The sequence below is a fragment of the Plutella xylostella genome, chromosome 17 (assembly GCF_932276165.1).
Source record: "Plutella xylostella chromosome 17, ilPluXylo3.1, whole genome shotgun sequence".
Lineage (NCBI taxonomy): Eukaryota > Metazoa > Arthropoda > Insecta > Lepidoptera > Plutellidae > Plutella > Plutella xylostella.
This window is the reverse complement of record NC_063997.1, coordinates 5,155,453-5,171,874: the sequence shown is the minus strand read 5'-3', so window position 1 is coordinate 5,171,874 and position 16,422 is coordinate 5,155,453. Positions and strand designations below refer to the sequence as shown.

The 16,422-nt window shown below is 36.9% G+C and overlaps 1 protein-coding gene across 1 annotated transcript in view; it reads left to right on the top strand.

The window, feature by feature from the left end:
• The first annotated feature begins 2,512 nt into the window (after positions 1-2,512).
• LOC119691514 overlaps positions 2,513-16,422 on the top strand; it is a 29,298-nt gene continuing 15,388 nt past the window's right edge. The window contains exon 1 of the mRNA XM_048626881.1: positions 2,513-2,543. Coding sequence (XP_048482838.1) covers positions 2,513-2,543 — 31 coding nt within the window. The remainder of the gene's footprint in view (positions 2,544-16,422) is intronic.

Sequence of the window (16,422 nt, the reverse complement as noted above, 5' to 3'; positions counted from 1 at the left end):
CATTTTATAAATGTGTCATATTATAGTTAAGTACTTAGTTGAAGGTATGTAAATCTCGTAATTAGGTATAAACGGAAATATGTACTTCTTCTTCCTCGCGCTGTCCCGTCTGGCGTAGAGGAGCGTCCCCGGGTGGCGGATAGGGGAATGGTCGGTAGCACAGCCTAGCTACGCTAACCGGCTAAGTCTGATAGACTCGCTGACCAACGACGGGTGTGGCCCTCCAGCATTTCGGGGGTTGTGCGGCGGGTTAACAGCCCTCCCACGGAAAAATAATATTGTTAAGAAACCGACAAAGAAGAATAATCGATCCGATCCCAACGACGACCTATGGCAAAGTAATTTGGACCTCCGATTATCTACATGGAATTTATTAAGTTTGTATAGGCCGGGAGCACTGTACCAAACGAATAAAGAACTGCAGCGATACAATATCCACATCGCAGCACTACAGGAAGTCAGGTGGCCTGGACATGGAGAGTGTCTTTTAGAAGGTGGGTCATTGTTTATGTACAGTGGACCTGACTATGGGAAACACGAATATGGCACTGGTTTCCTGGTGAGTAAGAAAGCAGTGGGCAGTGTTCTCAAATTTGTCCCAGTCTCTGAAAGAATATGTTTATTAAGGATCAAAAGTAAATTTAACAACATTTCAATACTTAACGCCTATGCACCGACGGAACAAGCCGATGATGAAGCTAAAGATAGCTTCTATGAAGACCTTGAAACTGCATTTGATCAAATTCCGGACTACGATACCAAAATAGTGATAGGGGATTTCAATGCCAAGGTCGGACGGGAAGAGGCATATCAGCCCACAATTGGTCTGTTCAGCAAACATCCAGTCTCAAATGATAACGGCCTGAGACTTATATCTTTTGCATCTTCAAAATCTATGGTCATCAAAAGCACAATGTTCCCGCACAAAGCCATTCACCTAGGAACTTGGAAATCACATGATGGCAGAACAGTGAATCAAATTGATCATGTGCTGATAGACGAGAGACACAAGAGCATGGTTCAGGATGTACGGTCGTATCGTGGGGCCGACTGCGATAGTGATCATTATCTGGTAGGCGTTAAAGTAAAGGCCAAAATTAATGCCACTAATTTCAAACAACCCATTAGAGAACCTATGATAAATACAGATAGTCTTCAAGATAACACAACATGTCGGGCATTTAACCTAGAACTAAACAATAGATTTAGAGAGTTAGACAAAACAGTTGATATACACATGGATTGGGAACAAACAAAACAAATAGTCAAAGACGTAGGAATTCGAGTACTGGGAAAAAAGAAACGACAGAAGAGAAAAAAGTGGTGGAATGATAACTGCGAAACAGCAATTGAAAGAAAGAGGAAATACAAAGTACTGGCTGAACAAGACAACAGATGGGAAGAAAAACACAGAGAAGCGAGGAGAGACTTCAGGAGGTTAGTGAGAAGAGCAAAGAGGGATCATCTGGCAGGAATACTAAAACACATGGAAACGTTAATAAGATCGAACGAATCAAGAAAGTTCTACCAAGAGGTAAGAACTGCTAAAAAGGCATACCAACCTGCCACGCAACTCCTCGAAGACGAAGAAGGAAACCTTGTCTCGGATCCCGAAAAGCAGAAAACCATGTGGCGCCAGTATTTTCAGCAACTTCTCAATTGCCCACCGGTTACCAATGAAAACCCAGTAAACACAGAAGACTGTCGAGTAGACCATGACCCTCATAAGGAACCACCAGACTTCGAAGAGGTTAGGAGAGCCATCATGAGGCTTAAAAATCATAAGTCCCCTGGTATCGATAATATTGCTGGAGAGCTTTGGAAGTATGGTGGGGGAGCAATGCAATCTCGATTGTACGAATTAATTCGTAGGATCTGGGAGGAAGAGCAACAACCTATGGAGTGGAATGTTGGCATTATTTGTCCGATACACAAGAAAGGATGTAGGAAGAAATGCGGAAATTACAGAGGGATTGCGTTGCTTCCAACGGCATATAAAGTGCTCTCGTATATTATCCTCGCCCGCCTAGAACCATATGCAGAGCAAATACTCGGCGACTATCAATGTGGCTTCCGCAGAAACCGCAGCACAGTGGACCAAATGTTTCTCCTGAAACAAACTATGGAAAAACGATGGGAATACGCCCAAAGTGTCCACTGTCTCTTTGTTGATTTCGCCAAAGCCTATGATAGTATCGACCGAGAGACCCTCTACCACATACTAACATCTTACCAAGTACCGAAGAAGCTAGTAAGAATGATTAAGATAGCTACGGGAACAAGTAGAATGCGGGTTAGAGCTGGAGGGGGGCTAACGGACGAGTTTGAAGTCGTGACCGGACTCAAGCAGGGTGACGCCCTTTCGCCTGTTCTGTTCAATCTAGCTCTCGAACACATCATCCGAAAAGTGCTACTGATTGATGGGGGAGTAGAGTTGAACGGAAAGCACAAAATTGTAGGGTATGCCGATGACCTTGCGATCCTTGGGAAAAGCGAACGAGAAGTGGTCAAAATGACGGAGAAACTGGAGGAAGAGGGGAAAGGTGTGGGTCTCAGAATCAGCCACGAGAAAACCGAATACCTTCACATGAAACGATACAAAGACCGCTCAACAAAGCGAAAAGACCTTCACGTGAATGGTATAACTTACAAGGGTGTCGACAAGTTCAGATATCTCGGGTGCACAATTACAGACACAAACCGGAGGGAGGATGAAATCGACATCCGTATAGTTAACGCCCTAAGATGTACCGCAGCCCTTCACAAGGTGTTAGTGTCCAAGTTGTTAAGCAGAAGCACTAAAATCCGGATCTACAAAACTGTCATCAGGCCGATTTTAATGTATGGGTGCGAAACTTGGACGCTAACTTTAAAGGAGGAAAATAAACTTCTAGTGGCGGAACGGAAGATATTGCGGAAGATTCTGGGGCCGACAATAGGAGAAGATGGGGAATGGAGGCAGAGGTACAATCGGGAGATTGAAAATATAGTGTCCGAGCCCAACATCATCGGAGAAATAAAATCTTCCCGACTCCGCTGGCTAGGACATGTGGAGAGGATGGGAGAGGATCGAGCCGTAAGAAAAGCATATCTTGGTCAACCTTCTGGGCGTCGCCCGGTGGGGCGGCCGAGATACCGCTGGAAGGACGAAGTCGCCAAAGACCTGAAAGAGCTGGAAGTGTCCGACTGGTCAGAATTGGCACAGAATAGAGAAGATTGGCGCACTTTAATGTCGGAGGCCAAGATCCACTTCGGGTCGCTGAGCCAGCGGAGTAAGTAAGTACTTCTTCTTGAATAATAATCTAGTGTTGAGCTCTTGTTTTGACAAAATGTTAGTAAATTTTATTACTTCTATGGTTAAATATTAAATAGGTAATTCTGGCTTGTTAATTTTAAAATCATTAAAAACGGCTTTTGCTATTGGAAATGAAATTAACTTTTAGTTTCTAGGCAGGTATTAAAAAAAATTAATTAGCATGACTAACAAAATAAATTAGAAAAGCAGTTTAAGGAAAATCACTTTTAAACAGAAAAACGCTTTTAAAGATATTTTTATGATCGCCTTAACTTGCAAGCGTATTTCAATATTCTTACTTTACATAGTTTTTTATAAAACAAAATATTTTCCTTTCGTACCTTCCAAGAAAATCTGCCTTATTACATGTTTCCGCAGCAAAAGTTTAATAAAAAATATGCCCGACCGTATTCCTAGAAATTTTACTTTAACGTAAAAAATACGGCAACACAGCATTAAAAGCAGTGATTAAACGAGTGTCGGAGCCAAATGAATGATAATAAGACGCTAAGAGACTTTATTCAACTTACTTGTTTTTTTTAGTAAACATAATATACGTACGGTAAGATCCAAGATCAGCGGTAAAATATCTTAAGTTATATTGAACGTGTCCATATATTTGGGTACGTACATGGTAAGTATACCTATATTATGTTACGCGTACCCAGAGTCATTATATCGCGCTTATGATAATAGAAAAACACACCTATAAATTTCATGAAATACCTATAATTATACACATTCAGCACCATACGTCATAACCATATTTATAATGCAATCATACTATAAGTACCGACTAAAATGTTATAACATTAAACATATAAAATTGACAAAAAACAGCCATTGGAAAAAATAAATATTGTTGTTACATAATGAAACAGTTCACCGAAACTCACTGTTTAGATGCGAACCAAAACAGATTTTCGGAGAAGCTCTGTTCGCCGAACACAATTTGGCAAAAACAAAAAACATAATGACATCAAATAGCTGGAGTAGGGTATCCATGGGACTTGCTGGGTGGTACAGGGATAGATTGTAATTGTTAAGTAAGCACTTACTTAATTTTATTATGTAGAGACTTATGTAATGATTTATGGGGCTATCGTGAAGTCAAAAATAACTATCATTTACTTACGAAGTAACTAGTGTCAAATTCAATAGATTTTGAATACAATAAAATGGTAGTTACCTATCGCAAGTACCTACATAGATGATAGAGTCATAATTACTTATAACAAATACCTAGTTATGACCCGTTGCAAACCGTGCATTTTCTGACTCAATTAAGTTCATTCATATTTTTAGCTATTATGTATCATGAAATACTTTAATTATGGAGTCACTACCTTACATTCTCGTAATTAATAAAACCAAAAAAATGCTCTCTAGTGTTGAGAATTCGAACTACGTTTATCACTTGTTGCTTACGGTTCGTGCAGCGATGTCTAACTAACTTCAAGCATCAACACAGTTGTAACGTGATGGTTCCAGGCATCCCGTGTAGGTGGCGTTAGACGTGCAATCTCTGCAAGCTTAAGTGCCAATTTCACCATTGTCGGTTATCAAAAGTCAACTACTAATACCTGGTTATGCTCTAACCGACTATGGAGAAATTGGTTCTAAATTATAGGGGCCTTAATACAAAAACTTAGACAGTATTTAACAGATGTTTAGCGCTGTCAAACGCCTACAAAATCTGTCAAATTTCGTTTTAAACACTAGTTAAACAGTTTTAAAAGTTTTTTGTGGTAGCACAGTATTATTCTACTATTTTTCACATCAAAATAAAATTACAACACCATTATTGAAGTGCAAAAACTCAAACGAAGTAAAATCGGTGCAATGTCTAAACTTATACCGGGTGTAGTGTTAAAAAAAGCCACGGAAACTTTTTTGGTCACGTGACTTTCCTTAAAATAGGTTCCATTGACGAGATATTTATAAGGTTTAGATTTTAATTTTTATCCAATTAAATGAATTTCTGTATTCATTTGGATAAAAATTCAAATCTAAACCTTATATCTCGTCAATGGTACCTACCTTTGTTTTTTTTTTCATAACTCACATACATAATCATAGGTATAACTCATATATGATGTACATGCATAATTGTTATAGATATCTAATTATCACATTCATACATAACGACAAAATTACATGATAAATTCCAAATTTTTATGGAAGTGATGAAGATGAGTGTCATGGTCAGCAATAACTTTTGTTCTACAAATTTTTAAAAAACTAGGAAAGAAACAATACTTGTTGGTCACGATCACGACTTTTAACTATGAAGCACCAAATATTTTTTTCGCGAATTTCCAAAACTAGATTAAAAGTAAATCTTAGTTCTATCAAAAAGGCTATAATTATAAATTTCTTAGACATCACTGAAAGCAAAGGCTAAAAGGTCCATTAACCCTCAAAGTTATTCCATTTGGCCCTCTAAATTTTAATTCACAATTCGGTTAATCTACTCTGACATTAAAGGCAATTTTGTTTTTCCACGGAGGAGAAAAATTTAGAATCATAGCAGTTTTTATTAAAAAAAACAGGCGTCAGGGGGGTAATAAAAAGATATAATTATCGTGAAATTGGGTTTGGTTTACCCATCATCATGAAAATAACACACACTACATAAAGGCATTATTGAACAAATTATGAGTCTGTTTATAAAGTTATATTATAGTTCATATATTTTATTATTACTCTTCCCTGACCCTATTGTATGTACTTACTTCCAAATACATAAGTATTACACCTTATGCATATAGGGTGGCCGGGTAGATCCGAAAGAATGGGATACACTGAAACAATAAGAAAAAATCCTTTTAAGGAACCATTAACTATAATATTAAAAAAAAAACATAGTTCGTGAAACGCATTCGGATATTTTGAAATATGCTATTTTTGTTTTGATAAATATTTAATATGTGAGTTTGCAAATAAAAATAACTTGCATCGCGGAAACGTTTAAAATGATACAAACATTTTCAAAGAAAAATATTTACTGCAATAGAAAACTTAAAGAAAATATTGAACGATCCTCCGCGTTCATAACATTAATAGAATAAAATTTATTGAAACTTGCTTCGTTATACAACGAAGAGACACTTTTACGAGTGCATAGTTTAAAGTTATTACGGCGCTGAACGCTGAAAGCAATATATTTTAAATTTTTACACAGAAACTTATTATTAAACGACGCTCCGAGCGACAAAATATTATTTTATACATCGTAACGTTAAGTATTAAATATATTGAACTTTCACACAGTGCCTTCGATAAAATCAGGCTGGCTGTCGCGTTCCATTTGCATTTTTATCGACTACAGCATAAAGTTTCCGAGATTTTATGCAATGAGCTACGAATAAGAACTTGTTCAATGGTTTAATTTCTATTTTTCTTCAAAGCGAGTGCCACTTTTAAACCGGTCGTCACTCGGGGATCCTCCATTCTTGCACTCTGCTCCAATATCATAAGGATACTAAAATATGTAGTGTAAATGTTAGACCCTGTAGAAGTAATTTAAACCACAAAACTTTTGTTATAAAATCGACTGATCACGGAGACACCTAGATCTACCTTTCCAACTCTACCTTTTATATTGGCAGTGTAGTGGCGGCGGTGGGGTCGCATCGAGGACAGCCAATATCCGGCGATGCATTGTCCTTTCATTGAGGATTCCGAGCGGCGATCCACCTCCTCTAGAACCTTCCACGGGAAAAACTACAGGCTGTTGCAAAAAGGCACCAAGTAATAAGCCAAAAAGAAAATAATCAGAAAACAAAAGGAAACAAATTGTGTGCTCCACATAAAAAAAGGTTGTTTAGTTTTTTTTGCGAATTTTAAAACGTGTTTTAAAATGAAACCGCCTTTCGTCTTAGTGTATCACTTTTGCAACACCCTGTGGAACCTTCAAGAGAAAACAAATATAAAGAAAACTCAGCGCACTTTCACAGTCACGCCGCGACTTTTAAGGGACAAAAGTTAAGTGGATTCAGGATTAACTTTGTAAGTCGTTAAAAGGTTGTAACAACGGTCCAATAAAACAATAAAAGTTCACAAGCAGACGTTTAGTCGTTTAGTGTTTCAATAAAGGGTGTTATGGCTCTTGTGTGTAGTCTACACAAAATATTTGATATCTACCTACTGTGAATTTAAAAAGTGCCAACCGTTTCCTGCTAGCATGATGACAGAATTGATCATTATCATGGGTGAATTAGATCATTCATGTTATAGAGAACTGTTATAATGATTATTAGGCAAGATAAGATTCCAAATATTGTCTCCTATTTTGCCAAGGGCTTCATTTTCGCTTGTCTGAAGTACGAACAGTATTAACATAACAAAAAGGTTTTGTTCCTTTCAGTGGATGTGGCACTGTATCGAGACGCCTGAATGTCTTTATTCATGTGCCTTTCTTATAAAGAACTCACGACTGATTTCTTAATCTGAACTGAAAGAATAATGGCCAATTTAGGGAATGTATAGCTTGGGGAGTACGGCAACAGCAGAGGTTATGTACCTCTCTGTTTTAAGTTTTTTTAATTTATCAATAGATAATAAAGGTACCCGAATTTAAAATCAGTTTCTTAATAGGTCAGTTAAGAAAAGAAAAGTCAGCTCATTTGCATTCATCAGAGATATAAAGTATGTGGAAGCTGAATATAAGATTATGCAAACAAACCCAACGTAAATCGAGTTGTAGATAATTAAATTAAATATTCATACGTTGACTCAAACCTCTCACGCTGGAGCTAAGAATAAAATTTGTCCTCCGCAACTAATATAATATTCTAAGTTTTAACTTCATTGGTAAAACCGCTCGTAAATTTTAACAGCTGCGTCTGTAGTACCTAGATATGATTTAATGACACTCTTTAATGCCTAAGGATTATTGTTTATTTCGGTTGATCCATGCAGCCCCCTGTATAGCGTAAATGTTCCATTTTAGTACTCTCGGAAACTTGAAACCGCGTTTATAATATTTTCGACAAGCACGGCAAGCAAGCAATTATACACGGTGTTCTGAAAATATTAGTGCGCAGTTTTGTTTAACAGCGTATCGGAATATTACCAACTTAAAACGTAAAATATATTTTGTTCAAGTTTTAAATTAAGTAAATGTTTTAAAGGAAAACCGTTTTTTATAGATTTCAGAATTGACCCCTTATGGACAGTTGCTCAGTTGCCGATCACGTATACACACAACAGTTTCAAATTATCTGCGAACTAAGCTGAGACTTGAGGACAAATACAATTGGGTTGTTTTTATTAAATTTATCTGGAAATTCATTCCATCGTTTCTGTTGAAAATGCCCTCTGGCTATTTACAAATTCAAGAGGACGTCGAACGTAAAATAAAAAGGCGTACAAGCAGTCAAGCAAGCAGGTTAGGATGGGATGATATACAATAATTATTATATTATTTAATCAGTCAGGGGGGTCACTCTATATTAATATGACAAAAAACTAAGTTTCGGAGTTATCTCGTTGTATAACGTGCCGATTGCACGACAGCTCTCGTTCGTTCGTTTTTCGTCACTATAGAGTAACCCTCCAGTAAGTTTAATACCGCTCGGACTAGTCGTGGTTTTGGCGCAAGCTAAATACATAGAATTGAATAGAATAGAATAGAATATTGCTTTATTGAACACCACATAAATCAGACATACAAAAAAAAACATACTTATAGACTAGAACTAATGTACAATAGGCGGCCTTATCGCTGAGGGCGATCTCTTACAGGCAACCTTATATATAGCGGAAACAAAGTGACAATTTAGAGGGCGGTGTACCAACAATAACAAAACAACATATGTTGAAACCGTTAACAGCACAATTACGCTTCTTTCAAGAAGCCTTTTCAGAAGGCCTTTCTAATCTACTAGGTACCAACGGCTATCTATCGGAGGTTCTGGTCGGCTAAATTGTAGGTAAATAAGCTCTAGTGACAGTGTTATTTTTTTTAGGCGAAGCTCAGCCTTTAAACATGAAACAACATGAGTGATGACGTGGATGATAACTAAATTAACCAATGAAAAAATTTTAGTACTCTAACTATGAAATATCGTGATATGCATATTAACCCCGTGAGACCCAGAGACCTAAAAGTTCTTAACTTTCAGTTTTCGGCGGCTGCGTTTGTCTTAACCCTGTTGTGGGTCTCCACTTATGTCATCGTATGAGGTCTCTGGGTCTCAAGAGGTTCAAATATCAAATTCGTAAATCCAATAGGGAATCCGATGGGAATGTATGGACCCTTCGCCACTAATAGGCTCTCTTATCTGTGATGGCCTTGCCTTCTCAGTGGTGCTTACCTGTTCGTGAATTTTATAGATATATCTACGATGTATCGTACGTAAAATCAAAGTCATGCGGTTTAAAAATCCAATCTTCATAAACATTCGCCAGTTTACAATGCACTGAAATCAAATCGACAAATCCTACCGTCTACCAACTGGCCTGCACTGCACACACAGATCATTCATTTTATCCTGTCCCCTGGTTAGGAAAACTGTGTAAGTTTCCAATTGAGAAAACATTCTGTCGCACTGTAATAAGAGTTAGTTTCGTGTAGCCAGCGGAGCAATCGCGAACACAAACACTACGTCATTTCAGATTTATGTTCCGGGTCAAGCGATTCCAGCGATTCCCGTTTTGACAAACCGAAATGACGTATTGAAATGAATTGGAATAGAACCGCAACCGGATCGGTTTTAGAGACATAATATTGCATGGAACGAAAATAATTTATTGCAGATGAGAGTTCGTGACAAATAGTGGTTACGATATACTCGTACCTAGATTGAAAATCGATTTCATTTCCTACCACCGCCACCATGCAGAACATATAGTTTTTATAACCAAGGGTAAGAATTAATACACCAAACAAGAACTTTAAATAAGATAATGCTAAACTAAAGTACATAATACTCTGGGAAATTCGGAGCGAGTACTTATATACTAAACACAACTCTGGAAACAGCGTTTAAAAAATATTCTAATGATTGGTTAATTCGTTGGAGATACTTTTTACACAGAATGTTAAATACGAGTAATAGATAGATAGATAATTCTTTATTGCACACAAACACATAAATTACAATAGAGTATGCACAAGATAGAAGTTACAAATGGCGGCCTTATTACTAGGAGTAATTTCTTCCAGACTACCTTGGAGGAGAGAAATTATACAAAAGAAAATGTACTCCTCATTACCATAGCATATTTTTATTGAACAGCAAATTCAAGGAAAATGGACTCCACACGTTCCACAATTCACGTATCGGAAACGGCTGAACTGTTTCCTGCTGAAATGCCGGCTGAATGTATTGCCTTCACAACGAAAGATATTTTCATTTTCAGCCTACTCGAGACGTATGCTATAGAATACAATATCCATATTCTTGCATAGAGCACCTTTATACAATAGCTTAAAGTTTCAAGATGGAAAAAATCTATGTAGGTACGTCTTTAAAAGTAGGTACCCGGAAAATGCAAATTAGTTACGAAATACCTAATTAAGGAGAGAGTTGTAGAATTTCAGTCAATATATAAGCACGTTTAAAACAGATAATTATAACAAGTGCTAAGGATTGCCAAGGGTTTTCCTGGAAACAGCTTCTCACTAGCATAACAAGACCAAATTTTACGTGCTAATAAACAGCTAGGTAGGTGCAAATATATGTGTATGGTTTCCAATAAGGATAAGACGTGGATGCGAAGTGGCTGCGCAAACCACATCGTTACTGCATGCGGTCTTATTGAACTCATTCCGCTGCGAGCACGTAAGTTGTGACGCTCTCGATCTCACTGTGTTCTCACTCAGACACGTACATTATAATATACGTATGTCTATGTTGTATTCGTATATGATAGATTTATTTTATCATTAGGTACTTATAATGCCTCTACCGCGATTTCACAAAGGCTCAGTCACTTCCTAAACAAGATTTTTGTACATTTGTAATTAAAAAAAAAACGATTGTTTTTTCGATTGATTTTGCCGCAACGCAACACTAGAAATGACCATTCTCACGGCAAAATTGAATGGATCGCATTTCCTGCAGTGTTTGTTAGTTAGCAATGAAACCCGCTGTCGGTCAGTCGGTTCGTTGGATCGTTGGCAACGAGTCAGGGTTGGCAAACACTAAACACTGCGTTCGTTGGAGAGCGGCAATCGTCTACAGGATGCAGGATGAACCTGCATGGCCAACGGATAAACTTACCTATGACCCGCGAACGCTAAATTGCTATGACCTTATCGCGAACATTTTGTATGCGGGTGGCCCGTTGGTCACATTCAGACAGTCTCTCAGAATGTAACGTTACTTACAGAATTATTTATCAGCAATATTCTCTACAACTAACGATACTTGGTACTGGTAGTAGTTGGTACTCAGTATAATTTTGCAGTGACATTTGTAACGATACGTACATCGTACACACGTGGTGTGAAAGATATTTTATTCTGACTAATACGGAATCCTATTTAGTTTGAGGACATTCAACTCGGGCAGCTTGAAATTGCTATCAAGAAACAGTTAGGTACACAGAGCAAACTTTGGAATGTTAAATATTATAGTAAAGTAAATTAAATTTAACTTTGCAGTGCAGTCATTGTTGCAAGATAAATAAACTAAGTCCCATCAGTGTACTCACTGTACAAAACTTAAATAATTCGTATTCAACAGCAAGTTAAAAGATTATACAGATCATAAAACTTTATGGCTGCTTTGTATAAATACAGGGTCGAAATTAAAGTACTTATAATTTTTATGCAAATATAATTATGATTTGCTCTAGTCGACAATCCTCACATGTGGGAAAAATCTCTCATAATAAAGTGACTTGACTAACGTGAAAAACAAATATTAGCACAAGCGTTAGAACAACTGTTACATAAATTATCTGTTATTAGCATTCATTTCATAGACGAGGTAGCTTTTAAATATATGTTTAAACATTTACTGCGAGCTATGAAAAAAACTGAATGAGACATAAGCGGCTTTTCTCATGTTATGAAAAATAACGAAGGAGTTTTTGTTTAAACTAGAGTTAAAGGTTTCTTACCTTTAGAAACTCGATACAAAAATAATTATTATCACAGTTTGAAAGCAAGTCTTGCCAGGAATGCTAAGCCAGGGTCAGGCTGGCCAGGTAGGCTTTGTTGATAGATAAGGCTCGGCCAAGTCAGGTATCTTGCAGGTCGGCTTCATATTCACCCAAAAGCTGTAGGTAAAAAATATATAACGTGATGGTTTTGAAACGTACCATAGTCACTAGAATTTAGCCTTTTAGAAATACAGTGACTGTGACTCCCCCAGTTTAGTTAGAATTTTCACGAATCGCGGGTAAGTTGACCCCAAAATTTATAAACTTTTACTTGTCCCGGCCGGGTTTCGAACCTTACAAGAGTTCGTGTAAGACACTAACCACTGCACCAACCATTCGTTTAAGATATTCGCTGATGATAATTCGGCCCGGGTAGAGCCGGGTGCAAGCGGAGCGGTCCGGGACCGGGCCGGGTAATTCTGCCGCGTCAGCCGCTACGTGGCCATAGTTCAGCAGATAAACTCCACCCTTGTTGTCCGTTTATCTTAGACAATGTTACGGTTCACACCAAATGGTATGGTCACATATAGATACACAAATGTTGGTACGACTGTAGTTACTTCTTCAGCGTTTGGTGACAGACATGAGCTACGCCACTATATATACTACTAGCTGTTCCCGCGCGCTTCGCTTCGCCTTAAAAAGTTTTCCCGTGGGAATTCCGGGATAAAAAGTACCCTAGGTTCTTTCGCAGGGTCTACACCGTATGTATACCAAATTTCATTCAAATCCGTTCAGTAGTTTTGGCGTGAAAGAGTAACAGACAGAAAGACAGATAGACAGACAGACACAGTTACTTTCGCATTTATAATTTTTATTTATATTTATTTATTATATTAGTTAGGATAGCCAGCAGCAAATATATACATAGTTGGTTGATTCTTTTTTTTCGCGAATTTTGAAAATTCGTAGTCGTTGTTGTAGATGATACTACGAATACTCCGAATCACCCCTTTTCAACTTACTATACTTACCACTTTAGCAACACAGCATTTAATTTTCTATCAAAATGCGATTGTAAAGCTACTACTAGCTAGTCAAGTTTATCTTGAAATGCTCGTATAATAGCTAATAATTGGAACTAATAAAAACCCTAGAACTTTGTATGTACTCGGTCCACAATCCACATATTCCAGAGCTATATTTCTTCCGGCAACTAAGGCACCAGTAAATCTAAAGACTCGTTAGAGAAACTTTCTCTAAGCACCCGGTAGATTCCGGATAACTTTGCTTTGATAACGCTTGCAGACCACGCCAATTCAAATATATGGCTAAGTAATTAGATGAAATGCTTGTTTAGAACTAATTATTAGCAATTACTAAGCTAAGTACCTACTGGTATTTTTGTAATAAGTCCAGATCATCTTTCCACGTTGGTGCCAGCAATAACGCGTAACCCAAATATTTTAGTAAAGAGTTGTAATATTGACTGTGATCCAATTTAAGCTGAATTAAATTGAAAATTAATGCAATATACCCGACTACGGCGAAACAAAAAGGAGGGTTATGATTTTGACCGGTATGTATTTTTATATAGGGGCGGCCATGATAATTACTTTATGTCTTACGTTACTGAGTTATTTCAGTATTAGAGGAAAAAACTTACACTTGTAAAATTGAAAGTGAGCTATGATTTATTAATAAGTATAATACATACCCTTTGTTTAGCATTTTCATTAAATTATAATGCCGTGTAGACATCATTGTACATTCGGTAGCTAAACTTATAAAGATCTGTTAGAATAGGTTCCAATGTACTCGTATTTGATAGGATAGAAAGATACGCAGAATTTATGGTTGTTGTTATTGTATGAAACTTAGATACTAAATAGAATAATTTAACTATTACTGATGTTAATATGGTACTAGTTTCTAGGCACACTTATCTCATACTTGCGGTGTGCAAGCGTGTATGAAAGCTGTGTCAGCTATGCGACTCTGCGAGCTAAGCTAAACTAACCCACACGCATTATATGACTGGTCTGTAATTAATGTCATCACATTATTATGTATGTATATTTATAATTATGTACGGTACAGTTACATACGGTTACATGATCTATATATACCGGTCGCGAAGCGTAGCCGGTCTCGTTTCAACATCGCATTAGGGATTATAAACCGTTTACAATTCGGCTTAGCAAACGGTCATCAAATAAAACGGCTGGTTTTAACACGATTACCAAAATGAATAGGTTTTCATACATCATTATGGGTTTACGGGACGGTATATTTGCATCAGTGAAAATGAATAAGGAGATATTAATGAGTAAGTCTTTTTGACGATATTGTTATTACGTGTAAAGGCCACATTACATTACATGAATGTACATTACATGTGGTATTTAAATGTTAGTCACTCAACTGGATAGACAAGAAACACTTCATAAACATCTGTAATGCAATGATATTCACCGACAGGATACACCATATTATTTATTATTAATCGGTAAATATACAGGGTTATTGGTAAGTAGACCTGATCCTTTCAGGAGTATTGAGTTTTCTCCGCTTTCTCTGGTTGTTTTGGCCATATCTTGGTGATATCTAAACCGATTTGATCTTGAAATATCTTATTTGAAAGCTTATAAGTTAACAATATATGGCCAAAACAACCAGATAAAGCGGAGAAAACTCAATAGGGGATTCCATACTAAAGTCAACAGGACTGAAAACAATCACACTTTTTACCTTTAAATTAGGCTAATTTTGTTAGTTTTCCTGTTGAATTTCGTCCGCCTGTGCTGATTGTTTTGGCCATATCTTGGTGATACCTTAATTGATTTGATATTGAAATATCTTATTTGAAAGCTTATAAGTTGACTATGTTTTTAAGCTAAAGTGCACAAAAATTTGTCATATGACATTCTTTTTCAATTTAACTTATTTGTTTTTACGTTCTCAATATTTTTTTAAAATGTTTAACTATTTTTGAGGTATTGGGTGTAATTTGAAGTCAAATAATGCAAATTTGATTATTTTAATTAGTTTATTAAGGTTTTGCTTCTGCAAAACAACCAAAAAAAAATTGAAACATGGCTAGTTTTTTTTTTTTGGTTTTAAACATAAAATTTTGGCAAAAAAATTAAAAAAACTTAAATATTAAATTTCGTAGAGATGGTTAAGTTTCGGATAATGCATTATAGGGTTCAAACGTCTGGAAATGGCTTCCTTTATCACCTCCTGAAAGGATCTGGTCTACTTACCAATAACCATGTATATGGATATACTTTAAAATGCCGCAATGTCGCAGTGTTGCCCTGGTACAATGTAGCCGTATTGTAAGGTACTAAGTCGGATGTCTGCTGCTTCCACTACTCCCCAGAATGTTGCTGGGCACGGGCCTTGTCATGTATTTGGATACGATTGAAGTCATATTACAATGGTCAAAGCCGGTGTTTGTGTCAGGACATGTAAGACATGCATAAATAATAATATTAAGTATAATACGTATCCATAGCTCACATTACTAGGTTTTTTTAGCTACATAGCAACAAGAAGTACTCTTTTTCCCAATATATTAATCAATTAACTACTAGCTATTATCTGTAATTAAAATGCACCGAAATACCTAGCTTCTGTGAATTTAATTTAATTTGTGACGCAGCAGAAGCGGAATCTGTGTACGTCAATATAATGAATGTAGGATGGAGCAGAGCAAACTACGATGGCGCACCATGTCGATTGCCAATTCTCTTTGATCGTGAAAACTGCAGGTCAAAACTCAGGGCCAATCAAATCAGAGTAAGTAATCCAATTTTGCTTTGCGCTGTGTCCTATAAACGGCTATACGGTTTGCAAACTATCATGTGAGTGCAAATGTGTCGCGCGTGAGTCACCTCTGATCCGTTCTTCGTGTGATGAACTTAAGGCCTCAGTACATAATTTATCATTTACCTGAATTAAAAATTACCTTTTATTGGAAATGTTAGAAAATAGCATAGTTATGTAAGTATTCTCCAGAGGCAATAAGTTACGTTATAATGGAATGAGTATGACTGATGATTATG